The following is a 25,968-nucleotide window of genomic DNA, read 5'->3' as shown; positions in this document are numbered from 1 at the left end:
CCAGGTGGCCTGCGGAGACCTGTGGCGACCCACCCGGCTCCCAGGGGCGCGGGAGCGGCCAGGGGCCAGCAGCATCCTTTCCCAGGCGCGGACTTACTGTTTGCCAACGGCGCCCCCTGGTGGCCATTTCAGGCGGTGGGCCTCGGGTGCTATGCGGCCCCAGACAACGGCCCTCTGCAAAGCAGGCCCTGCCCAAACCCAGTGCCCACCCAGCTCTGGAAACCAGGACCCAAGAACTCCCAGCTCTGCCACCTGCTCTGTGCAGTCAGGACATTGGACGTAGGCTGTCGGGCTCCAGAGTCCTCTCCTGACAGAAAGCCTGGCTGGTGGCCCCGTCCCAGCCACCCCAAGCTAGGTCCCTCTCTCCCCCAAACCAGCTCTACTGCAGGCCAGGCCCTAGAGGTGCGCTGAGTGTGCAAGTGTGAGTGTGTGCAAGGGTGTGTGGTGTGGGTGTGAGTGTGCACTTTCTGTTGGGCACGTCCTCCAGGGCCCCTCAGAGCAGGTGCCTTGTTTTTTGGGTCCCATCCCCGCCCGCCCAGTCTGGTGAATTGAAGTAAACGGGAAAAGCTGAATAACAGTCATGGGACCTGATGCAAAGGCAGGGACCACAAAGTCAGAGGACTGAGAGCCAGATGTTGGCAGAGGTCACCTTTGGGGATGGATGACACTAGACAATCACGTTTTCTGCTTGTCATTGTTTTCCATGGCTTCTAAAATGTACGCGAGCCATGGTGGAAATAGGAAACCAAACGACTGTAACGTTCTCATGTTGTCTGCAGCTCCGTGTCCACAGTGCAGGCTGTGCTGGGCCATGAAGAAGCATGGAAAAAGCCCAAGGAGGTGACATGTCCAACCATCCCTTGCAGACAGGAAAGCTGAGGCCCCGCGAGTGGGGTCCGGGTGTACTGGACGCCGTTGCTGGGGGTGGAGGCGGGGGGAAGGGTCCGCCTAGCCAGGACTGACATGAGGACTGACCTCTGTGCTGTCATTATGGCCGTGGACCTGCCTTGGTTTGACCTCTTTCTGTGACAGCTGAGATTCTCCCTATAAACAGCCCGTGGTTGGAAGCACTGAGCCCCACAACACTCCCTGTGGTGCTGTGAGCAGGCAACCCTGCCCCAGGAGCTCTGAGCCTCATCTTTGTAAACAAAGCTCCAGTGACAGCCATGCTTGTCTGGGACTCACTGTGTGCCAAGCCCTGGGTGACAGGCCTGCACACACACAGGGGTCTGCGCCCCCAGGGTCTCAGGCCTCCAAAGGCCCAGGTCTCCTTGGGCAGTCTGGGTCCAGAGCCCCCAGCTCCCTCTGCAGGTCAGGCTGAGGTCACAGCCGTGTGCACATCCAGTGTCCAGAGATCCTGTGGAAAACAGGGCTGGGTGCAGCCACCCTAGAACCAGAGCCACAAGGTGTCCTGCCCACGTCCAGTGCCCTGCTGCCCAGGCCAAAGGTCGCCCTTGGCTGCAGAAACTTCCAGACAGCCTGCTGAGGCCTGATAAGGACTGGCTCGCACCCTGGGTATCTGTTCTAGGGGAAGTGGAGAGAGGCCCCGAGGAGTGGGCAGTGCTGGGGCAGCCTGCGAACGCCACACAATGCTCGTGTCACCCTGAAATGGTTTCACCCCAAGGTCACCCTGGCACCGCTTAAAACGCCAGCTCCTTAACATCCAAGCTTTTGAAAACATGCAGTAACGTGGGAAAGTGACATGCTGTCCCTGTGTTGGGTTGGCTGCCAACATGCCATGTAGCAGACATCCGCTGCACGGCCCTCAGCAAAGCCCAAAACTCTGCTCCACGTGGGAGGTCGCGACTCGCCGCTCCTGTCCTTAGCCCCAGACGACACGACACGGGATACCCATGTGGCTCAACACCGAGCTCTCAGTGCCAGACTTAATTATAGCGACAAAAAGCCACGCTTACATCCATGGCTTAGGGGACAGGACTGATGGGTTTAGAGGATGTTGGCCTGATTCGAACAGTTCTCCAATTAGAAAACCTCTAAGAAAGATGCTGCTGCACGCAAGCCCATCAAGCAGGCCTGAATTTCACACACATCAGGGAGTGCCCTGGGGAGGAGGTGGCGAAACCAGGAGCTGATTACAACCAGCCATTTCCCTGACATGCGGAGCCGGGCCCAGACTTGCTTCCAAGTTGCTGGGGGGCGGGGGAAACGGAAGAGGCCAGGAATGGAAAGCAGGCTGGAGTGCATCCGGATTCGTTCACTCTCTTCATTTGTGTGGAACTCTGAGCTTTTACATAGTAAAAAGCTCCCAGGCCTCTGCCTTGCTCCTGCTGCCCCACCGTGAGGACAGAAAGCGGGTCGTCTCTGTCCCACTGTTACAGGGGACCCTCCTGTGTCCGTGTCACCTGGCATTCCCCTGGTGGGCTTGGAGGACCTGGGCCAGGTCATGGACACTGGACCGGCCCATGGCTGTGACCCCAGCCAGACCTGGTCGTGTTGTGGAGGGTTGTGCCAGCAGAGGTTGGTGGTGCCAGCGTCCTTGGCTCCACTTGGAGCCGGGCCCATGGGCCCCGCTCAAGGTCCAGGCACCTGGACACCCAGCCCGACAGGCTTTTTCCCGTGTACAGGTCTGTACACTCACAGTGCTGTACATCCATCACCCCCATCTAATTCAGGACCTTTCGTGACACCAAAGGAAACCTTGTACCCCTTAAGCAGCCCCTCCCACCCCCACCCCAGCCCCTGGCAAGCAGCAGTGTGCTTTCCATCTCCAGACGTGCCTGTTCTGGGCATTTCATGCACGTGGAGCCACATGCTGTGTGGCCTTTGTGTCAGCTTCTCTCACTGAGGGCCGTGTGTTCAAGGTTTCTGTGTAGTAGCATGTCTGTACCTCGTCCCTGTTTAAGGCTGAATACAAGTCCATGTGGATTTGCTGGGTCATAAACACAGTGACTCTATGTTCAAGCTTTTGAGGAACCAACGCACTGTGTCCCCTGCTGGCTGCACCTGTCATGTTCCCACCAGCGGCGCCCTAGGGTTATGCCTCCGGGCCTCTGCTGAGACAGGCCAAGGCTTCTTTGGAGGCTGGAGAGGACCAGGCAGGGAGGGAAGGAGGGAGGCCCTCGGAGGAGCCCATCTATTCACAGGGGTGGCAGGGAGTCAGGGAGGCCACGCACAAGCCAAGGCCCAGATGCGGTCTGTGCTTTAGAGAAATGGGAGCAGGACGGCGGGGCACACGGCAGGTGTGGCCACGTCACAGTCTGGGCGCAGGCGACAGAAGTCTCCACTCACGCTGGCTTAAACATCCGAATATTTACAAATGGTAGGCGCTGGTTCATACTTGCTTTGCTTCAATGAGCTGTAACCTGACAAGTGCCACCCGCTGCATTATTTCCAGTGACACATTAGGTAGCTATTTGGCTGGATTCTGGGCCGGGGGCGTGGAGGATGGCTCATCACTGCGGGCTTTTTGGCCCACTGATTCTGGATGCTTGGGCTTCAGGTAGGGGGAGAAATCTGATGCTTCTGGAGCAGTCTGCACGATTCCACCACCTGCTCTGCGACCTTGGAGTTTTCACTGTAATCCCAAGGAAGCATCTCACCCTGTGCTGCCTTCCTCCTGAAACCCTCCCTGCCTGTGTCATCAGATATCTCAGCCAGCTGCAGGCAGGCCCCTCACCCACAGTTCGCCCTCCCGGGGTGTGCAGCACAGCCCACTTGGGGGCCACTTCTAGGCACCACTAAGGAACCTGTAACAAAGGATGTCACAAAACAGTGATCTGGCAGGAAAAGTCCAGAAAGAAAATGGTCAAATCATTGCTGGAGCTCAGCGCATGGCGTGTGCTCAAAAACTGCGTGGGGTACGTGAAGGGCCTCATGCTCTCCAGAGCCTGGGGTTCTCGGTGGTTTGTCTCTGCACACAAAGCTTTGATTTTGCCAAGTTTGCTACAATGAAATGGACTTGTACTCTGTAATTTTAAAAACTGGACTTTTCTGTTTGCGCAGTGTCTTGGGCCGTTTGGGCTGCTGTAACGGAACAGAACAGATGGAGCACAGCAGGACGCAGATGCCTGGCCTGACTCAGCCCTTCCGGGCAGACACCACCGAGACTCCCTCTGAACCTACGAACCTACCGGGGAGAGCCGGACCACTACTGGTTCCTGAAAAAAGGGGAGCAGGAGCTCACCCACCACTCCAGGAACCCCATGGATCTCTGGGCCCAGATGTCTTGCTCTCCAGGACAGCCATCTTGGGGTCACTCTCCCGTGGGACACAGAGAGGTGGACAGTTGGGCTCCTCTGTGGGCCGGCCGTCTGTCTGTCCAAGGCCCTCTACCCAGCCACCAGCTTGGCTCCCAAGGGTCTCTGGGGAAGCTCCTCCCAGCCCCTCTTCCACACGGATACCCAGAACCCTCTCCCTTAACTGACATTTTCTAGCAGCCGTGCAGAAGGTCTTTCTGGGTCCTGTCCCCCAGGCCCAGCTGAGGAGTCCCCTGGGTCAGGACCCTGGTGTTGAGACACCTCTTGAGCTCCTCCCTCGTCCCAGGCCTCGGATCAAAGGGCTCACATCCCGCAGGGCCAGCCCTGGCCCACGCTGCACTAAGGTCGCCCTTAGTCTTCCCCGGGAAGTGTCCTGGTTCCCTGGCAATTCTGGGAGGCGGAGGCTGGCAGCCAAAGTGAGAGGGTGGTGGGGGGGGTGACGGCACTGGCACCATCTCGGGGCACGTGGGGGACGGGTGAGCAGGGTGAGCTGTGCTTTCAAAGGCTCGGACCCTTAAAGCAGCGTGACCCCTTCCCACCGCTGGTCCCTGGAATTCCTGGGAGGAGGGCACAGTCTCCTGGGCGCTGGCCCCCACTCAGCCCCATGTCTGCTGCGTAAACAACAACTGGGCTGGGAGAGAATCCACATCATCAGAACAGAGTCCAGCAAATATTAAGGACATAAAAGAGAATGTTATGTTGTGAAGAAAAACCCGTGGGGGTGCCCGGCCCCCATAGAAGAGGACTGCATGGCACTAGGTCTGAACCCCACACTCTGCTCCACGGGGACCCCACGCCTGGCAGGGCCCCAAGTGCTCCCTGGGTGTCAGGGTCTGGAGCAGCTGGCCAGAGGCCAGGCCGCCTGGGAGGGCAGCACTGCAGGCCCCACCCAGGCCTTGGGAGAGGCCGGTTGACTCAGAGACCAGCCAGACTCACATGCCCACCGGCCCTAGGCGCCCGCTTCCCACCAGCTGGGCCCTCGTGCACTGAGCTCTGAGGCACCAGACAGGGTCTTGCTGCTTAGGGACCAGAAGGAGCAGACCCAGCGAGCCAGCGGGGATGCAGGCACATAGCAGCACGGGGAGGGGCCTCGGCCCTGTGTGCCCCAGAACAGGAAGGGTTGGAGGGGAGGGCACCTCTCAGCCTCAAGGATACAATGCCCTTCTCACCCCTGCCGACCCTGAGGGCAGAAGGGGGTGGAGACCACAGCCCAGAATGTCAGGGGCTCCTCCCTTTACTGAGGCCAGGTGGCTGGGAGATGCCTCCTGGGCTTTCAGACAGCACATCTCACAAAAGGGCCTGTCACTTGCTCCTGGCACATGGAGGGGCAGGGCCACCAACTTGGCACTGTGTATGTCCTCTGTCCTGTCAATTGAAACCTCTGCATGTGAGCAGAGGGGCCATCCCCAGAAGGCCATCACAGGCGGGTTTCAGCTTTCTGTTTGCATCTACTTTGTAAATGTTGTACCATGAAGACTGAGTCATAACAAGGGGAAAGAGTGTTTTAATGTATAAACTCAGCTAACAGAGGCAGGTGCCCACTGGAGAGCCTGCCCTGCTGGCCCTCCCCCTCCTCCCAGACCTCGCTCCCCCTTCCAGGAAGAGCTGCCACCGCAGGAACGCTACATCAGGATGTGTTGGCCAGGCACTTCCCCAAAAGGAAAGGATGTGGACAAGTGAAGTTCTTGTTCCTGGTCCAATCAGCTGTGGCCCAGCTGTGACTGGGTCTGTGCCCACCCTGGTCCAGCTGTGGAAAGACTGGAGTGCTTAGTGCCAGCTGGGCACTGGGGGCCCAGGAAGGAGCTGAGGGCCAGCCCTTTGGGGTTGCCCATCCAGGACTCATCCACCGTTGGGGCCCCCAAATACCCCCTTGTTATCATTTCCTCACATGCTGCTCCTGTACATGTGTTGGGAAGACCAGTGGGGGACAGAGACTTGGGAAAGTGTCACCAAGCTAACATGCAAAGGCAGGGCCCCAAGGGCACGCACACCTACAGCAGCAAGGAAAGCACCCCAGAATTTAGTGAGAAATGTGGCACACTGATACAGACAGCAGTTTACAATGTTTTGAAGAGAGTAAAGGAGCGTGCAGACATGAGAGAAGAGTGGGCCTCAGCAAGGAAGTGTTAATGCTGAGACTGATTCTAGAGAAAGCTACGAAGACAGTGAACTCCCAGGGCTGCTCAGGCACCAACCAGCCAGATGTGTGGGGAAAACAACAGCCAGTTCCTCATTCCATCAGGAGCAGAAATATTGGATGGGTCAAGAATTTAAATAAGTCTGAAATTTTAAAACTTAAAAAGTTTCCAAAAACAGATAAAGTAGAATTACATTACGTTGGAGGAACAAGAACAGGAAAGCAGCAACCAAGAAACAAGCAAAAATTTTAGATTAAAAAAAAAGAACAGCTGCTATATTGACATTGAAATATCTATACTTTTATTAAAAAGAGAAAAAGAACAGTGGGGACGCAGTGAAGGGGACAGGTGAAGTTACTCGCTGGTGACAGGGAACATCACTGCACGGCTGGGATATAAGAACATGCTGCTGGATGATTTTTTTCAGTTAAAGAGGAAATCATAACTGAAATCTAGAACTTCCCAGAACCAGAGGAAAGTGAAATTTCACGGGTCACGTGATGAAGCAGAAACTGTGATTCAAGACAAACCACGGATGAAACATCAGGGGGAGGAGGAGCTGGAAGGAGGAGCCACGTACCTGTCACCTGTCTGGAGAAGCAGGTTTGCATATACGCAGAAAATTGCTACAAAGCTCTACAAAGAAATGTTCGCTAGGGACAGTCATAAGACACCACAGCTCGCTTCATTGTATGGTCTTAATGACATTCAAGTCCTTTGTAAGGCTACTGCCTTACTTTAAAAACAAAAACAAAAAAACAAGCTAGTAAACAAAAAAAAAACAGCAACAAGACATGTAAAAGCTTTATAAGGGTATGCGTGTTCATCAAACTCCCAGTAGCACCTCACTGCATAGGGAGGAAAGACTCAGACCCACCTGCCTGAGCAGCCCCAGGGACTTGGGGGACCCCTGTGGAGCTGGATGCAAGGAGAAGGGTGGGCTGACTTGGGAAGTGGCCTCAGACACAAGCCCATCCCTTGGGCACAGAGGTGGGGCATGGGAGTAGGGCAACTGGTGGAGGGTACACAGAGGGCTGGCATTTTGGTTCCCGGGCTGGGCTGTCATTTGGTTCCCAGGCTGGGCTCTCTAGTGCCCCATTGGCCCTGTGTGTGTGTGTGTGGGAGGGGCATTATGGGGGGGGGAGGTGTCACCCTGTCCATGTCTCCTATGAGGTCATCCTGTGAGAACCGTCGCTTTGAGTTTCACCTGTCCAAAGGCTAACCCCTTGGAATATTCTGGAGGACTTTGTCCTTTTCTGCCCAGCTCCAGAGAACAGGCTGCTGGCTGACCTTCAGACCTCATGTCCAGCGGGAGCACTGGCCCTTCTTGCCCTCTGAAGTACCTTGGACATTCTAGACCTCACCTATGAGGCAGCTGGGACATTCTGCTGTGTCCAGTCTGGGCCCTTCCTCGGCCACCCCTGAAATTCGAGGGATTCCCAGAATTCCGTTCTGCATCATCCTCCCTTCTCAAGAAAGTGGGGCATCGCTGCGTGTCAAGTGAGGACTTGCCCACTCATGGGTCCACAGCCTGCGGGGACAGCTCCCCTGGGGCCCCAGACACACCTTTTTGTCCCTTACCCTGCTCCCTGCCTGCCAGGGAGGATGTCAGCTTGGGTTCCCGTGGAAGGGGAGGCTCTGGGAACCTCCAGGCCACCTCGTGCCACAACTAAACCAGCAATACATGTGGGCTGTGCCTCCTCCGTACACCCCAGCCTTCCCCATGCGGCCACTGCAGGACCCCATGCTCGCTCCCCTCACCACCTCTGCCTTCCTGTGGGCTTTTGGGAGTGTCGGGCTGACAACAGGCATCCCTGCCCTAGGTGTCCCTGGTCACTCTGGATGGGGACAAACCCTTCTCCTGCACCCCCCTGCTGGGACTGTCTCCCCAAGCCTCTCCCCTCTCCCAGGCGCCAGGCCAGGGTCTCCTTGTTTCTCGTGGCTGTTGGACTCCTGGCTCCAGTGGCCCAGGTGAAGCTGAGCAACAAGGCACTGTGGGCTGGATCCACACACAGGCCACTCTGTGATGAGGAAGGTGAAGCTTGGAGGGTTTAAGCAGCTTGGTCAGTGGGGAGTGGCAACAAGCGGACGAAGGTGCTTCTGAAAGCTGGTGAGGCTGAACACGCTGGTCCACACACTGGTTCCCTCCAGCAGCCCGAGAACAGCCAGCCGGAGCCGGACAGAGAACGGATCAGACACCTCTGCCCTCTGCTTTCACTGCCATTAACTCCCGCAGGCCTCCTTATTCCCACTTTCGGAGACTCGGGGAAAGCTTTATCATAGTGACCTTATAATAAGCACCAAAACCACTATGTACGGAGAAATGCACAACCCCCCTGAACAAACCCCACGCTTCCAATGCTTCTCCCAGGCAGGTCCGTGTGTACCCATGCCCACTGGGAATGACCTCACACAGGTGTGACTCCCGGATTCCTGAGCTTGTGCACAGTGTGTCTCCGGGGGCCCCCCTGCCCCCCTTCCCCCTCGCAGGATCCTGGGTGGAGAGGGAGGGAGCTGGCAGGAGGGCTCCCTCTGCTCAGGGCTAATTGTGGGCAATTCAACCTTCCCCTCCTCACAGGCTCCCTCATTACTTCTCATTTCCCCCTGCGCACGCCCCTCCTCCAGGTGGACCCAATCGCAGCCCCTCTTCTCTTCCCGACCTCTTTGTGGGTTCTGGGCGCACAGCTTGCCCAGTGTGGGCCACGCACACAGGCGAGGACTGGGGGTCCCCTGATCCCGGCAGGGAGGTGAACCCACCCAGCTCCCCAAAGAAGCATCTGTCCAGCTCGGCGGGAAGACCTCCAGGCATGGCTCTCCTGGGAAACAGCCGCTGTTGTTTCCCTGTTCTCTTTAGAATGACCATCTAATGACGTGCGTCTCCTAAAAGTTTCGTGAGGAATTCACTACCAAGAAAGTCATAAACACTTTCTGTGAACTCGGACAGTTCCTGAGACGGGTGACTTCCCAGAACCCGGGCTTGTTTCCTGAATCTAGGACTTGGGTGCGGCGCCTCGCGCGGATCCTGGAGCCTCATTCCCGCCGCCTCCTCCCCTGGCTCCGCCCTCAAATCGCTCACTTTTCCTCCCGCTTGCAGCGCGCAGACCCGCCGCGGAGCCAAACGTCCAGGAGCGCAGCCGGCGGGGAGCCGGGAGCCGGGACGCAGGAGGGAGGCGCGCGGGCGGGGAGCAAGGGCGCAGGTAAGAGGCGCGCGTGCGGAGGACCCGCGCGTGGGTCAGGGACTCTTGGTCCACAAGCCGGGGCACAGGTGAGAGTCGCGCCAGCCGGGAGGGCCGGAGATGTGGTGAGGGGTTTCGAGGACGGGGACGAGGCTCCGGGTATTGGGGTTCCGTGTACTCGGGGTCGCCGGGTACACGCGGGGATAGAGCCTGCGGAGCGCGGGACCCCAAGCTCCTCACCCGCGCTGTCCGCCTCTTGCAGAGACGCGGCGCTCAGTGCCGGTCCCGGGTCCGTGTGCTACAGGACCAGGGACGCAGAGTGCACGCCAGGGGAGGGGAGAGGACAGCGGCTTCGGGTCCCCGTGGGGACCTGCGTCTCTGCAGGGCATCCCCAGGCTCGTTCCTGGAGGGGCAGGCCGGCGGCATCTCAGGCCACCGGTCCCCTAAGTCGGAACATTTCCCCTTGACCATGCGTGGGGCGAAGGCATTCCCACCCAGGCCCAGATGGCGGCACTCACACTCAGTGTGCACTCTCGTGGAGGCACACAGATGCCGTGGACTCACGTCGGCAAAACAGAAAGAAACGCCTGGAGTTCCCCTGACTCGGGGGGCGGGGCACTCCCCCGGCCCTTTCATTTTTAGTTTGACTGCGGAGCAGCCGTAATCTGTAATCCGCCGCTGGTTAACGACTTGCAGTGTGAAAGCCTTTTCCGCGCCAGCGTCAGTGCCAGTGTGTAGTTGAGCCAGAGCCCCGGGAGGCCCTCCTGTCCCGGGACTGCGACAGTGAGGTGGGGGGAGATGTACTTCCAGCCCCAGGGCCCAGCGGGAGGGGCGTTCTCAGAGGAGGTGCTTTCGAGCCTGGGGGAGTGGGGGAGACAGCCGGGCAGAGCTGTGAGAGATGGGGAGGCTTGCCTCGCCTGGCCCTACCTGGGGACTGTCCTGCTTAGCTGGGACACAGGGACAGGACATGGGCAACGGAGCCCTGGGGCTCCACGGCCTTTGCAGGAGGCAGCTGTCTTCTGGAGGTGGTTGGTCACCTCTCCGCGGAGGGTGAAAGGCCGGCCTGCCGGTCAGTGTTGCATGCAGCCTCCCTGGGTGAACACCAGTGCGCATGCCTGGCTGTTGCCTGAGTGCCAGTAGCCGCCTAAAGCAGCACCAGGTGCTGTCGGGTGCTGTGGAGATGGAGGCCCCCATTACCTGGCCCCGCCACACGCAGGTGCCAATTGGTGGGTGGATGGTTTGAGAGAAATCTGAATTGTTGCTTGTTTTCCCCAAGTCCAAAGTCTGGAGGCCCAACACACACACACACACACACACACACACACACACACACACACCCTGCGGCACCATGGGGGGCCTCTGCCTTCTGCAGGCCCTTTCCCTGTTGCTCTGGCCTCCCTCTTTCTGTTTTTTTTTTTGTCTTTTGGAGCATCGGCTACAACTGTGAGGCCTCAGGCAGAGGGAGGGGAGCTGCCAGATGTACAAACACATTTGTATCAGATAATGAATCACTTTTTTTTTTTAAACATGATGTGGTTTTGCGTTTTTGTTGTTGTTGTTATTTTTTTTAAGGAGGGCACAACTCACAGTGGCCCATGCGAGGATCGAACTGGCAACCTTGGTGTTATTAGCACCACGCTCTAACCAGCTGAGCTAACCAGCCACCCCAATAAATCACTTTTTAAATATAGGTGTGTCCCAAATATCACACGGGACGTACTCCTCCTGCAGCGTGACTGCTCACGTACCTGACGATCGTCACGTATCTGACGATCAGACATGAGTGAGAGTCTATACTGCGCCAGGAGAGCTGAGAATGGCCTGTTTCTGCAGAGTGCCTTTTCTCCTGATAAATTACACAAAGCAGCCAAAAGTCGCTGGTCATAGGGTGGCACCCCGAATGCCATGAAACCTGGTCAGCTGTCCAGACAGAGCCAGGGCCCTCTGCTGAGGACTGGGCGGCCTCCTGAGGACCCAGGACAGGTCAGAACCAGACCTGCCACTCCCCCACCCCACCCCGCTGCCCTCCTCATGTCTCCTCAGCCCTTCAGTCCTTCTCAAACCAAGGATGACAGTTTTTGGGGCCCATTCTTGCAGCCTATGCAGCCTGACCCTGCTGTAGTTGGAGCCACACCTTTCCTGTACCTGCCACACACAGGTCTGCAGGGCTGGCCCGGAGGGGGGCTGCTCCTGACACCTGATCCCTGCTGGGAGGTGCTGCTGCCCCTTGCACCCAGCCCCTTCTCCCTGCCTACGCTGCCTGCATGCCAAACAGCCATCTCGGCCTGGAGCATGTGACTCCCTGGAATGCCCGACGGGGACTCCCCCAGCCCGTCGACTCTATTCTGAGGCCCAGGACCCTCAGACCAATAAGTGAGGATCCTCAGGGTAGGTCCAGGCAGCAATTATTACGTCTGACCCTCCCAGGGACCCTAGCGTGCTTCCAGGTGGAGACCTGTCTCTGTGAGGGCCGCTGGCATGGGAGGTCACTGAGAAGGACTGCTTAGGACAGTCGCAGGCCAGTGTCCCTTGCTCCAGCTTCAGATGAGCTCACCCTACCTGAAGGCTGGGCTGCCTGCCAGCAAACAGGCCCTGGTTCGCAGCCAGACGCTGCTGCCGCCTTCACCAGAGCTCTGCAGACACCTGGGCTGCACTGTGACTTGGCCGAACATATTACCCATCCAGGCTCTGGCAAAGACACAGAGCTGGCCCTCCATGCCACCCAGTGTCACAGATGGTGATGGGGACTGTGACGGGGGCTGTGGCACCAGGCCAAGGGGCGCTCAGTTTGGGGGCAGAGGAGTCCGAGCAGGCTGTCCCTTTATCCAGATTCTGGAGCCATCAATGGGCTTTCGCAGAGAGGCAGGACCATAGGAAGAACATGAAGAGTGACCAGGGGGTGTCTGGGCCGAGGGCAGGGCCGTCCAGGGCCTGGGAAAAATTCAGAGAAGGCCACAGGCTTTGGGGGATGGGAGGAGAAGCCTGAGCCCGGCCAGTGCCTGTCTGGGAGCCCACGCCCTCCGCGGGCACAGGCTCCAGCCTCCCTTGGCGGTCACAGCAGAGGATGGCCAAGGGCCATCTTTCCAGGGTCACACCCCCGCGGGAGGACACCAGCTGGGGGTGGAGGGCCCATGGCACTTCCTGGTTTGTCCCATGGCCACTGCATCATGTGTATGTAGCACACGATGACGACAGCTGTGTATTTGTTAAGGAGAGGCTAAAACTGATGTTGGGGTTTGAAAAATGAGTCAGTGTAAAGTAATTGTTAGGATTTCGGGGTACGTGGTGTCATGAAAACACACAGGCTGGCGGGGCCGGGGAGGCTGGCAGGCAGACAGAATACCTGAGAGCAAAGGGCGCCCAGGCTGGGACTTACCCAGGCTCGGGACTTACCCAGGCTCGGGGCTCTGCATGCTGACCGCCTCAGAGGGCCACGGCCCTGCAGGCAAAGGTCGCCGTCCTCACCCTGCCTGCCTCATGTGACAGGCCAGGCTGCCTTCCTTTTGCTTTCGCTTTGCTTGTCAACACACACTCCCTCCCAAGTCCAACTCTGCAGGTCAGCATGTGTTACATAAACACACCTCTTCACATCACCTGGTGCAGGTGAGGACCAGAGCTGAGATTTGATCTGCCCAGCTCCGCTGGGGGGCAAAGAAGGCCTACCCAGTACCTACTGTGGGCACTGATGGAGCCCTTGATGGGAGCCGCCCTGATGGAGGCTGGACAGGTCCCCAGGGATTGACCACCTACTGGGTGTAGAGCCTGGGAAGGCCCTGAGGGAAACACCAGGGATGACTCCAGGGCCCGCCCATCCCCAGTGCCCTGTGCCTGAGTGGGCGTGGGTGGGGCAGGCATGCAGGGGGTCAAGAGCAGGGATAGGATCATAGGAGGGTCCCCAGAGGAGGTGGCCCTGCCACACTGGGTGGCCCTGCCCCAGCAGGGAGTGAGGCCCTGAAGCCACAGTGGTTCTCAGGGTTTGCAACGACCCATCTGTTTTCATTTATTCTCAGTCAGCGTTTCAGAAAGTTCACATGGAACTTAAAACGTGATTTCCAATTTATCAGAAAGGACAAACGACCGGGAAGATGTGCCCAGAAGGTTCCCAGGGGAGGGTTTCCTTCCGGACCATGTGGAGCTCTGGGATCACACCTGCCCTTCCCGCTATGTCCCGAGGCCACACGTGGGGAGCACAGGTATGGACAGAGGACTCAGGGTGCCATCAGTGCCGCTGGGCATTCAGTGGGTGCACGGGCTTCCGACAGGATGCTCTGCCCTTCACATAGTGCCCAGGACCCGGGGCGGGTCGCCCAGGACACATTCTTGTTTGGGTTCCCTGGGGTGAATTCTCCACACGGCCCTGAGGACACCTGCCCACCTGTTCAGGTGTGCCTTCACCTATCTCTGCAGGGCTGGATTGAGCTGGCCTCTTGGGGAGTGTGTCCCCATGTCCGGCCAGGGGACAGCTTGGCCTGCTTCCTCCTGCCCCTGGGACTGGGGTCCCGGGACCCGCATCCATCTGCCGGGAAGTGTGGGGGCCAAAGGTTTCACCAAGGTCGAGGTTGGCTGGAGGTAGTAGAGTAGAGACAGCTGAGTCTTCTGATGGCTGAGGCCGCCAGGGGAGGGAGGTGTAACCTGCAGAAGCCCTGCCCCTATGCAGAAGGAAGCAGGCCAAGCTGTCCCCTGGCCGGACATGGGGACACGCTCCCCAAGAGGCCAGCTCAATCCAGCCCTGCAGAGATAGGTGAAGGCACACCTGAGCAGGTGGGCAGGTGTCCTCAGGGCCGTGTAGAGAATTCACCCCAGAGAAGTCCTAGAGGGACATCAGGGGACCTGTAAAGGCCCCACAGATTGTTCTTGAGGCAGAAGGAGACGGGCAATGCTGAGGGCCTACCCCAGGCTTCCTCCAGGGCCTGGCCAGTGCCCAGAGCTGAGACCACACAGGTGAATTCCCTGCTCTCCCCTGCGATGTGTAGCTCAGGGCACAGCCCAGTCTTGGGCAGGGCAGGGCAGGGCCTGGGTAGAGGGCACAGCAGGCTCTTGTCCGGGGACCAGGGGTGACGGCCGCCAATCAGCCAGGAAGCCTTTAGACCCCGTGAGCCTCGTGGGAGTATTTTGTGTCAGATCTTTCCAACTTAAGAAAAGTTGTTTTGTAAAAGTATTGAGGAAAAAGATTGAGCCGATCTTAGCTAAGGGGCCAGGAAAAGCCCCAGCACAGGAAGTTGTGACACTTCTTTCTAGAACCTTCCATCCACGTGAGGTTTCCAGCAACATTTAATGATTTTGAGCTGTTTATGCTGATCCTGGTGATTGCTGACAGGCAACGAAACCGAAAAGGCTGCCAGTGGATGGCGTCCAACTGTGAAATCTCAGCCTGTCTCATGCTTTTCTGAGCAGGTTCAGGCAGGATCGGGTAGCCACCCGTCCACTCACCAAACTCCTGGTTCTTAGAGAAAAATTGATTAAAGTGCCACGGATGTCCTTGTCGGGAAACAAACATCTAAAAAAGACAAAGAGAGCGATGAGAGAGGCCCTGCCTTCCTGGGGTGGGAACAGACAGCAAAATGGCTGGAAATTTGGGGCAAAACCACGAGTCCCTGTGCCAGGGGCACATCAGCGAGGGCATGTGGTGCCTCACCCTTTAAATGCCTTGGGCACACACCGCCTGCCATCCTACTGGAAGAAAGTAAAGTTGGACCCTGTCACATGTCACTTGCAAAATGACTTAGAGGTGGATTCAAGATTTGAACGTAAAAGTAGATAAAGTTTGGCCACCCATGGCTGCTTCACAGTCTAGGAGGCCTTTTTAAAAGGTCACTTAAAGAAACAAACAAAAACAGTTTTAAAACGAAACCTGAAGCTTTAAGGAAAAGACGTGCAGGACGGCGGATTCGTGTGGAGTACTTTTATTCCAGAAACAATCTAGGGAGAAGTGACAGCCAGGGGACATTTCTGCCTCTGGTTGACGGTTCAGTTCTTTAAAACAAGGGAATCTCACAAACCCGCAAGGAGAAGACAGACAATCCCAGAAAAATGGACAAAGGGCTCGCAAAGGCCTGGCAAGATGGCAAAAGGAGGCCCACCCACCAGGCACAGCCCAGAGCGTTAGAAACAAGGAAAGGAAAGTTCTCTGTGTTTTAGGAATGCAGGGGGGGGCACCAAACAATGCCTAACACAGCAAGGGTGTGATGGGGGGAGCGGGCGGCTGGAGAGGCCTGTGGTGGGCGCAGGTTAGGTGCTGGGGGCCCATGGCACTGATGACCATGAGCAGATGACGGAGGGGTGGTGGTGAGAATGACACCCACACACATGGTGGTGGCACAGCCCTCGGCCTTGCTGCTGAGTCCACAGATGCCGGGCGTAGTTGAGGTAGTTGGGTCATGGCGGTTGCCTCTGATTTATGAAACGTCAGAACTCGGCTACTCATATAGTCTGGCGATGCCTGGGTGTGCACAGCACGGGCCATTCGACAGTGGCCTCCCTGTCGAGGAGACTCGAGGTCTCTTTGTAGGAGGATAGGCTCCTACCACGTGCAGGCCACTCTGGCTGTGGCATGGCTTCCTGTCCAGGATGCCCAGGGTCAGCACCGTCCACTGCAGACCAGAGCACAAGCACCCCAGAATTCCCTGTGGATCGAGGGAGGAAGAACCCATCATCCCTCCATCGGCCTGGCCGTCTGACCCTCTGCTCTGCCTGGTCCGTCCTGGGGGTGGCATCCTGACGGGCCAGCCCTGGCCATGAACACACCTTGTGTTGGGTCCCCGCTTGTCCTCCCCAGCAGTGTGGCCGCCGACCCACAGCCCCTGCAGGCCTGGCGTTCAGGAGGATGGCAGAGCGTGGGGTTTGTATTTTACATTCTTGAAACCTCAACTTGGATGTTTCTCTCAAGAGCTGGACATAGTCGTTTTCTTTCCGTCATGAGGCCGTGCAGGGCAAGGTGGGTTCCCTGGCCCCAGGTCAGCGGGTTTGTGTTCCCTGCCCCACTCCCACAGGGCCCCTGGGGCTGGCTGGTGGGGTCATGAAGTCGGGCTGACGTGGGAGGGAAGGGCCTCCCGGTACCCTGGCGGGGACGTGCAGGCCCAAGGGCCACCAGCCCTGCCGTGAGGCCAGGAGTGAGTGAGACCACGGGCGGTCAGCAGTCGGGATTCTCTGCACTTCCTGTCCAACTTTCCTGCAAACGTAAAACTACGGAAAAACAAAACAGAAAGTCCTTTATTTTTACCTCCAAGGGTTAACAAATGGAGTGGCAAGCAATTGCAAAGCACTTTTAAATAGTTTGAAGTAATGAGGATGAATGTCACACTTGAGGGCGGCCGGTTGGAGGTGGCGTTTGCTTCAGGAAAAGTGGAGTCATGGCGTTCAGATCACAACTCATGAGTTCCTCATGAAGACGCGTCTTGTTGATGAGAGCAAATCAGGCAAGGGGGCAAAGTGTCCCCTAACGGGGTCCAAAATAAAGCTGGAGCACCCGGCTGTGGGATCCACAAGTGGGGACAGGGGCTGGGTGTCCACGTGGTCTTAGCATCGTGTGAGGTCCAAGGACCCTGCATGGCCTGAGTCGCCTCTCTTGCTCGCACTGTCCAGCAGTTCTGCATGTTTAATCACCAGCTGAAAGGGTACACCCCACGGGGTAAACGGGTTCTCCCAGGGACTTGCTCCCCGGCCAGTCTTTGTCCCTTTTGTCTCACAGTGGCCAGCACTGCGCACATTGGAAAGGAACAGAGAGAAGGAGTGGCTCGGCGGCATGGCGCCGGGTCTGGCAGGGGTGCGGGCATCTCAGCATCAACAATCAGGGATGAGCCTGGGGACCCTGCCCGCCCAGGCCCTGCTGCCGCCTCTTGTACAGCAGCCAGAGGGGCCTCTGACCCATCAGCTTCTCTTCTACAGGGAGCGTCCCTAGAACCAGTGAGGAGGACTCGGGACCCTGCTGGTCATGCTGACCTCTGCACCCTCCCTGCTTATTCCCATGATGCTCTGGGCCCTCCTGCTCCTGCCCTCCTCCCTGAGTGTTCATAAAGGTGGTAAGTCTTGAGGTCCCACTCTCTCTGCAGGACAGGGGCAGAGGGGGTGAGGCACAGGCCCTTGTCACAACCATGACCCCAGGGAGGTCTGTTGGTGAATGTCCTGAGGCCCAGTCATGACCCACATGTGTGACTGTCCCCTCCACACAGGATGGGACAACCCCACCTGCACCAGTGGCGTGGTCTCTGTGTCCAGGGGTGAGCGTGCTGAGATGGCCTGCAACATGTCCAACCCCTTCAAACTCATCAGCATCTGCCTGGTTGTCCCCGGGAAGGAGTGTCGGCTCATCTTCAAAGACATGGCCCAGGGACACTTCTCCCAGGATGGGTGGAGGCTCTGGGTTCAAGGACGCACGGCGCAGCTGGTGATGGAGGAAGCCCAGGACACCCAGGCAGGGAAGTACAAGTGGGAGATGGTTGGACGCCAAAGAAGTATTAAATGTACCACCCTGAACATTTCAGGTGAGTGGGGAAGAGGACAGCGGGCGGGGCGAGTGGGGCATCCGGCTTGATTCTCGCAAAGGAAACCAGACAAGACTCAGCCCCTTCCCCTCCCTGCAGTCGCCCTCGGTCCACTCACCCTCCCCTGCAGCCTGCCCTGGACACTGTCCACCTCAAGAGCCGGTTGTGCTGCCCCAGACCCAGACCGCCTCTCTGACCACCCTCCTACCTTCACTGCCGGCTCCCTCCCTCCCTCACTTCTTAGGACCCGGCCACTTCTTTGATTCACTGAGAAAATGGAAACACTCAGCAGAGAACACCTTCCCCTCTTCTGTGTCCCCTGCATGTCCTCCCCAGAGCGGCCCCTGCACCATGGACGCCCTCCCCAAGGGCACTGATCCCTTCCCTCCCTTAGAGCCCCCTCACCCACTGCCCCCTCCTCTGTTGCTGCAAAACTCCTCACGTCTGCCCCACCCCCTCCAAGGCCTGTGGTCCCCGCATCTGGTTCTAATGCCATCGTGGTCACTGAGCTCTGGCGACAGGGAGCTGCTGGTTGGGTCCCCCTCACCCCCAGGGGCAGTGGGAGTGGCTGAGAACGGCCTCCAGCCTGGCCGGACCCTGGGAAGGGGCCAGTGAGACCTCCTGGACTCCTGTACCCAGGTCTCATCTGACACCTGGGGGGCTGCCTCCCCCTTTCTCCCTGGCAGAGCCACCGGACCTACCTTTCACGCCGTTCTTCTCCAGAGCTACAAGTGAGGAGCCCCCTGGCGTCCCCCCTTGAGCTTTCCCACCCTCAGGGGTGCCTGTGTACCCCATTTTCCAGCCCATTCTCCCTCCCTGGGCTTCCTGGCCATGGTGGTGATGACCCCCCAGGGAGGGCTCAAGGTGGGCAACGGCTCCTGCCTGTGGATGAATGATGGAGTCCCCGCCTGCTTCCTGCAGGCCCAGAGATGACAGTCCCCCAGCCCGAAGCCATCTCCCAGCACCAGAGGCGGACTCCCCTGGGCCCCGTCCTCCTCCTCGTCATCCTCTCCATCCTGGGGCTCGGCCTTGTGTTGTGCTGGTTCAGAAGGCGCCGTTCCGCCAGGACCCAGCAGCTCCTGCAGGTACACGGCTCTCGGCCTGGGCTGTGGGCTGTGGGCTGTGGGCTGCGTGGGGAGGGTTAGGAAGGACCCCGTGTGGACACTGGGCCCCATGGCCTTGCACCCACCAGGGCACAAGGGAAGGTGGAAGGAGTGCAGGGTCCCAGAGAACTGGTGGCCCTCCCCCAGAGGACCCCAGCCAGGTGCACCAGGTCCCCACTGTCCCCAAGCTGTCACTGTGTCCCCACACATCCTGGAGGGCAGCATGGTGCGGGGGTCTGGACTTCCACGAGACCTAGGATGGGTGGCACAAGGTGTGTCTGCGACGTTTCTGCGCGTGCACACACGTCTCCTTGCCAGCTCTCATCCCTCCCTCTTCACACCCCCCCCCCCCACAAAGGAGCCAGTTCTGAGCTGAGGATGGGCACCCATAAGGAGGGTGATGAAGCCCATCTGGCATCCGGAATCCAGCCCCAGGATCCCCACCCCGACCAGCGCTGGCCCGGGAGCTGAGCTGCGCCCTCCACAACTAAGACTGAAAGGGCAACAACTTGACTTGGAAAAAAGGCCTGGAACTACACACTGCTCCCCAATAAAGTCCTGTTCCCCTTCCCCATTAAAAAAAAATCCTCAGTTGTTAAAAAAACAAAAAACACTTGACCTGACAGGACCCTCCCTCCCCCCTCCATCCAGGGTGTGGGCTCCCCCCCTTCCCGTGAGGGGCGCTGCTGTAACCTCCCAGATGCCCCAGTTTTTTGGTATGAAGTTGATCTTGGGCATTTTCCTATCTTTTGACTGTGAGCAAGAACAAGTTTTGGGGACCCTCCTGCCAGCGGTCATGGGGCCAAGATGGGGGCTTACAGGCCTGAGGTGCATCAGCCCATCACCACCACTAAGGGGCGCAGCCGCGGGGGATGGGGGTGGTGGGGGGAGGCCTGGAAAAGGGAGGTGGGACAGGTGGATGCCGGCAGGACCGACACGCCACACGTGTGTCTGTCCCAGGCTGGGCCCCCTGCCCCATCTGCACTGCCTGCTGGCCCTCCCCCACCCCAAACCCATTTATGCCAGATGTCTTCATAATCGCCCCTGCATATACCTATATATGCATTTTTGTTTTACCCGCCCACCTCCTTCCGGCTGAGGAAGTCAGTTGCCAGTGGTCGGTTGGCCACTCATAGCAGCTCAGGGGCAGCCCAGCTCCTGGGAGAGCCATTGTTCACAGTCTTAGCTGTAGAGGGCGCAGCTCATGGGCTGGCCCATGTGGGAATCGAACCGGCGACCTCTGCTTTAGAAGCACGGCGCTCCAAACACCTGAGCCACCAGGCCAGCCAGCCCTATAGATGCATTTTTAATGGCAACAGATCCTTGAGATTTTTTTTTAAATAAATTTTTTAAAGCCTCCACATGTAAACACGAAAGTAGGTAAATTAGCTGGCATTTTTAATGAGCACTCGGAGGGCTTTTTCTACAAGTTGCACATTCAATTCTTTGAAAAGCATCCATAACGCTAATGCTTAAGATGAATAAAATAAATAACACAATCAAGAAACCATCAAATGAGCTGGGAAATAAAACTTTTGTATTAATAAATGGAAAAATACCTAAAGCTCTAAAAGAAGCTGCTTTGTGTCAAAGTGGCACAACGTCCCAAGGCATCGGAGAAACGCAGACCTGTGGAAGTTCCCACTCACTACAAGGACCCCACGTGGGGTCCCTGGTGGTGCTGCCACCTGTGGCCCCGCGGGAACTGGCTGCTTTTGAATCTCGCGTGTTAAAATAAGGCTCAGCTACTGCAATGCTGGGATTGTGCCACCACAGGGCAGGCCAGTCAGACACAGTGGGCAAGGCACCCGGGGCCTTTCTGCTTGGGGGAGCGACAGAAATCTATTCCATCTCGCCTAAAACAGAACAAAAATGTTTCTGCGTTCAAAATTAAATCAAAGGTCATTTTAATACTGAGATTATGGGGGGGCAGAGAGTCCTTGTGACCCCAGCACACCCCCTACAGGAAAGCTGGAAGGTAACAGCAGGTCTGGGTCCGTGAGTGTGATTTCTTCTTGTTGCTTATCTGTATTTTCAAGCATGTCTCTAAAGGAGATTTAGTTCTGGGCCCTTACAGTGCAGAGCCTGTCCCCCTCCTCTCTCTCTCCCCCCGTCCAGCCCCCACATTGCGGGGAGTGACTGACATGAGAGGCCAGATTCCTGGCCACAAATCAGGTTCTGGTAGGAAGTGACCCAGAGGACTAGGGCAGCTGGAGCCTGACCCCCACCCAGGCCCCCTTTCTCCTGCTCATGTGCCTCCCACCATCCTGTCTCCATCCCCTGATGTGCACTGTGGAGATGCAGGAGGGGTGGGGGCCGGGACAGTCAGTCACCTGTGGGCACTCAGTGGGACTGTGGGAGAGCACGAGGGCCTCTACTCGCCATGCCACCGCCTCCAGGAAGCCCTACCAGAGGGGCCCCCACCAGCCACCCTCCCTGCCTGCCTTCTGTTCCACCCCCACCCTGAGCGCACCAGGAACTGACCTTTCACTGGGGCTTTGGTGCAGCACTTTCTGGGTAGTGGCGCACAGTTGGCTGCTGCAGACAGGAAGTCTGCTGACCCGAGACAGGGACTTTGCCTTTCCCCAGCACTGGGCGAGGTCGCTGTGAGCATGGCTCCAGGGCTCTGTCTGCTCCCCTTGCTCCTGGGACTTGCAGGGGCCCTGCCTGGGGCCCTGGCCACCCAAGGTAAGTGCTCCCAACTGTCCCTCGTCGCCTCCCCCACTGCAGCCTCCCTCAGTGGGCTCAGTGCCCCCACCTGCCTGGGTGCGCTCCTTCCCGGGAAGGGGGTGGTCGGGGATGCTGAAACTGACCTTCCCACAGAGCCTGACACAAAACAGTCAGTGCCTAGACGCTGGTGGTGTCTGGTACAGCACCCCGTGGCTTTCATTTCTGTTCTCTGCCTGTCTGGGGCTTTCCACAATTCAGTTTGCTTTTTTCAACAGTTGTGTGTGAAATTGTGCAATAAAGACAGGAAGATCAGTTACATGGGTGGGGGCTGCAGGGGGACTCGCTGGCACAATTCTTGTGCCAAAAAAACCCAAAACAAAACTGCAGAATTTAGTTTGCAGAGAAGTTGAGGTTTGAATCATGTTGAAGGTTTGTGTTTGCACCAGGAAGGTGGTTTTGCTGAGCCCAACTGGGCAGACAAGGGGTGTTTCTGGGTGTCCCACAGACAAGCAAAGATGTGCCCACCCAACAGAGCCACTGGAAATGCTGGGGGAACTGAGGCAGCCAGCATTGGAGAAAGGGAGATGGGACAGTGCCTGCGGCTACCTTGGGGACTGTCATTTAAAAGAGACAGGCTTAGAGGCAGGGAGAGTGGTCAGAGCCACTCAGCGAAGGGCTGGCTGCTTTGGAAGGAAGAAGCCCTGCTCCAGCTCCCCCGACCCTGGGGGCGAGAGGTTGCAGGCAGGCTGGCAGGACCCTTCAGAACTGAGTACAGCTACTGGGGTGATGGCACCCTGAATTGCTCCAAGGCTCCCATAAGGTGCCTAGTCTGTGGTGACCCGTCAGTGAGGCCTCTCCTTCCTGCCACGGTCCCCTGCAGGGAGGATGGTCATGCCCCCTCTGGCCAGGCCAGTGGTGACAGTGGTGGGTCCTTCCTGCAGACGTGTGTCAGTTCCCCTATGTGATCAGCCCAAAGGGGGGCTCCATCAATATCACCTGCTCCTTCGACCCGTCCCACGGCGGGGTCTACCTGAAGCAAAATTGGGGGTCAAACCAGGCCAACGTGATTTACTATGAGGATGAGATGGAACCCACCGTGGACAACCGGTTCTGGGGCCGCATCACCTTCTTGGAGTCGCCGCAGAACCTGACCATCACCATACAACACCTGCAGCTGGCAGATACTGGCATCTATGTATGCCAGGGCATCAAGCACATGAATGTCTGTGACTCCAGCATGTTGGTCGTGGTGACAGGTAGGGAGCGAACCCACCCCTGGGGGCCTGGCTGGCCAGGCCGGCTCTACCTGCTCTTGTCTGGGCACCTTCCTTCTACGCTTGCTGTAGTTGTTCCTTCCAGCTCCAGCCTGCCTCCTCCAGGAAGCTTCCTGGATTGCTCCACTTCAGAGCCCCTCCATGCCCTGAACCCCAAAGGCTCTCATGGACTCCCCTACCTCTCTCCATTCCTTCTTCCCAGACACACTGTCCCAAGCAGTGAACACATGCCAGGAGGCTCAGCTGATACACGTCGCCTTCCCCGTGGCCCTGGCTGTAGGTTTCCTCCTCATCGGGCTGGGGCTGGGGGCCGTGTGTGTCCTGAGGAGGACGCAGGTCAGTGTGAGCCCTGGTTGTTACCTGTGTCCCTGTAAGCCAGCTGCTCTCAGAGAGCGAGGAGGGAAGGAGAACGGTTAAGCCCCAGGGAGCTGGACACATGGGAAACCCCAGCACCCATGCATCCCCTCCATCAGAGTCCCTGGGAGATCTGAGGGTCCAAGGTGGGAGGAAAACCCCAGAACTGGAGCCTCAAGGAGTCCTAGGGACTTGCAGGTGGGCAGGGATGGGCGTGGGGCCCATAGATGCGTCCTGGTCAAACGTTTAAAGGAGGGGGTGAGAGGACGTCCAGAGAGACCAGTTCAGAGATCGCAATGCCTACATGTGACTGAGAGTGTGCACGTGTGAACATGTGTGTGAGAGTGTGAGTATGAGGTCTATAGGAGTGAAATCATGTGTGAGTGTGTGTGAGGTGGGAGGGAAAGTTGTGAGACAGGGGCCAGGAGAGGGTCAGCTGGGCCCCTGGTCACTCAGTTGTTTGTGCAGCTCCACCAGCTCCACATTCCCTGGCAGCAGCCCAAGCCTGTATCTGTTCAGATCCTAGGGGCAAGGTCACGCCATCCTCTACCTCCCTACTGCTGCCCTCTGTGCCAGCCCCTTCCACCTCGCCTTCCGTGTTTCCCTGAAAATAAGACCTGGCCGGGCCATCTGCGCTAATGCATCTTTTGGAGCAAAAATTAATATAAGACCAGATATTATGTTATACCCGGTCTTATATCGTATTATATTATATTACATTATATAAGACCTGGTATTCTATTCTATTCTATTCTATTCTATTCTATTCTATTCTATTCTATTCTATTCTACTATATTATATTAGCCCCGGTCTTATGTTAAAATAACACTGGGTCTTATATTAATTTTTGCTCCAAAAGACACATTAGAGCTGTTGGTCTGGCTAGGTCTTATTTTCAGGGAAACACAGTAGGCCTAGGGCAACTCAGGAGACCTGGGGGGCTGGGAGGCCCTTCGTGAATTGGCTTCATGCAGGCCCAGCTTGCTGAGAGGGTGTACCTTGAAAAACGAGGGGGCCCTGAGCCAGCTGGCCCCCCGTTGAGAAAGACAGGCTTTATGTTTCAGATCAAGAAACTCTGCTGTGTGAAGGATAAGAGCTCGGTGAGTGTGGTGTACGAGGATATGTCCTGTAGCCGTCACAACACCATGTCCACGCCCAACCACTATCAGTGAGGCCCCAGGCCTCCCTCTGACCAGGAGTGGGCCTGGCGTGGCTCCTGGCACCTCCTACAGGAAGCCTTCCGTGCCTGCCTCCCACCTTCAAGGCTGCCCTGCTCACCCTGCTCAGCTGCCCTGGCACCTTGGAGTCACCAGGGAAAATGCCTCCGTATCTTGCACATGGTGGGAGGGGCTTCTCTGCTGGACAGACTTGGGTCCAGGACAGCGGGGAGCCTGGCAGAGGGCGGGGAGAGGCCCCCAACCCAGGCTTGCCGAGAATAAATTGCCTCTCTTCTGCCCTTTCCGAGTCTGGTGTTCTCTTCTCAGCCAGACCTGGGCCCCTCCAGGTTTGTGGTGTGACACCTACAGTCCTGGGCAGGGCGGCCCCAGCAGGAGGCGATGGCCACCTGGACCAGAGTAACCAACATCCTCAGAGACAGGCAGCAGGAAAAAGGAGTCAGCAAAACATCCACGTGCGCAGGTTAGGGATGAAACTATCGCCGCTCACCCAAGACTTAGTAGGCGGAGTGAGCAGGAAGAGAGGAATTCCTCCAGAAGGAGGAGGCAGAAGGGACCCTGAGAGGCACAGGGAACAGAAGGAACTGGCAGCCGCCAGAGGCCTGAGACAGAGGGTAAGGATGGCGTTCCCGGGGTGGTGCTGGGAGGGCACTGTCATTAAAGGAATTGTGGAGGACAGCCAGGAGAGGGACAGAGCCCCATGTCTAGACATCCCAGGGACACGTGCCTCAAAAGCAGAGGAAACCCTAAAACTCAGGTGACATCAGACTTCTCAGATATAGCCGTGAATTCAAGAAGACATGGAATAATACCCTTAAGTATTGGGAGAAAAGAAGGGAGAGCAGGAAGGGGATGGGGAGCAGGAGTAACAAGTAACAGGCAGAACTGAAGAGAGTGCCAGGGTGTCTGAGGAGGGCAGGGAGGGACTCAGTTATCCTGGAACATCTGGAGGGGCTCTGTCACCCCCTGCACCACCTGGGGGCCGTGTGCTCACCCCTGCACCATCTGGGAGCTGTGTGCTCACCCCTGCACCGCCTGCGGCTCATCCTGCCCTCTCACCCCAGAGGAGGAAGCATAGAGTAGCACAGGCAGCTCTGAGAATCAGGTCTAGCCCCAGGGCTGGAGCTCATGGAGACAGAGGCGCTGGCGAGAGAAACAAACATGAAATCACAGGCGCAAGATCAGGGACAAAAGCGAATACTTAGTACAAGAAAAGAAATCACAGATTTTAGAAATCATCCAAAATACTCTGGAAGTAAAAATATTTTTAAGTTAACGGACACCACCAATCATTCTACTTTTTGCTGCATAAGTTCACTGCCCCCTCTTTGGTTGCCCCTTCAGATGACCATGATTTTGGGAGGTGGTTTTCTAGAGAGA

At 57.4% G+C, this 25,968-nt stretch overlaps 2 protein-coding genes across 6 annotated transcripts; both read left to right on the top strand.

Moving 5' to 3' along the window:
• The first annotated feature begins 9,398 nt into the window (after window positions 1–9,398).
• On the top strand, window positions 9,399–20,613 carry SECTM1 (secreted and transmembrane 1). Of its 5 annotated transcripts, XM_074319672.1 has the most exons (7): window positions 14,350–16,465; window positions 16,758–16,946; window positions 17,416–17,549; window positions 17,700–18,011; window positions 18,698–18,742; window positions 18,933–19,096; window positions 19,473–20,613. In XM_074319672.1, the coding sequence occupies exons 3-7, from the start codon at window positions 17,462–17,464 to the stop codon at window positions 19,488–19,490; spliced, it is 627 nt and encodes a 208-aa protein (XP_074175773.1). In that variant the 5' UTR covers window positions 14,350–16,465; window positions 16,758–16,946; window positions 17,416–17,461; the 3' UTR covers window positions 19,491–20,613. The 5 variants fall into 5 exon arrangements, with proteins under 5 accessions (XP_074175776.1, XP_074175772.1, XP_074175775.1 ...); XM_074319671.1 differs by lacking the exons at window positions 14,350–16,465; window positions 16,758–16,946 and adding an exon at window positions 9,400–9,552; XM_074319674.1 differs by lacking the exons at window positions 14,350–16,465; window positions 16,758–16,946 and adding an exon at window positions 9,512–9,620.
• A 1,054-nt stretch (window positions 20,614–21,667) lies between these two features.
• CD7 (CD7 molecule) lies at window positions 21,668–24,872 on the top strand. The gene is made up of 4 exons (XM_074319670.1): window positions 21,668–21,802; window positions 22,726–23,040; window positions 23,261–23,394; window positions 24,478–24,872. Exons 1-4 carry the CDS (start codon window positions 21,727–21,729, stop codon window positions 24,583–24,585), a joined length of 633 nt encoding a protein of 210 aa, XP_074175771.1. The 5' UTR covers window positions 21,668–21,726; the 3' UTR covers window positions 24,586–24,872.
• Window positions 24,873–25,968: the final 1,096 nt, after the last annotated feature.

The sequence above is a fragment of the Rhinolophus sinicus genome, linkage group LG15 (genome assembly GCF_036562045.2).
Source record: "Rhinolophus sinicus isolate RSC01 linkage group LG15, ASM3656204v1, whole genome shotgun sequence".
In the NCBI taxonomy this organism is placed as follows: Eukaryota; Metazoa; Chordata; class Mammalia; order Chiroptera; family Rhinolophidae; genus Rhinolophus; species Rhinolophus sinicus.
This window is presented reverse-complemented; position numbering and strand designations above follow the sequence as displayed.

Coding starts and splice junctions, on each gene's coding strand:
- SECTM1 (XM_074319671.1), top strand. CDS start 17,462: ATGCTGACCTCTGCACCCTCCCTGCTTATTCCCATGATGCTCTGGGCC. Junction 17,550..17,699: donor CCTGAGTGTTCATAAAGGTG/GTAAGTCTTGAG, acceptor CCCTCCACACAG/GATGGGACAACCCCACCTGC. Junction 18,012..18,697: donor TACCACCCTGAACATTTCAG/GTGAGTGGGGAA, acceptor TCTCCCTGGCAG/AGCCACCGGACCTACCTTTC.
- CD7 (XM_074319670.1), top strand. CDS start 21,727: ATGGCTCCAGGGCTCTGTCTGCTCCCCTTGCTCCTGGGACTTGCAGGG. Junction 23,041..23,260: donor CATGTTGGTCGTGGTGACAG/GTAGGGAGCGAA, acceptor CCTTCTTCCCAG/ACACACTGTCCCAAGCAGTG. Junction 23,395..24,477: donor GTGTCCTGAGGAGGACGCAG/GTCAGTGTGAGC, acceptor TTTATGTTTCAG/ATCAAGAAACTCTGCTGTGT.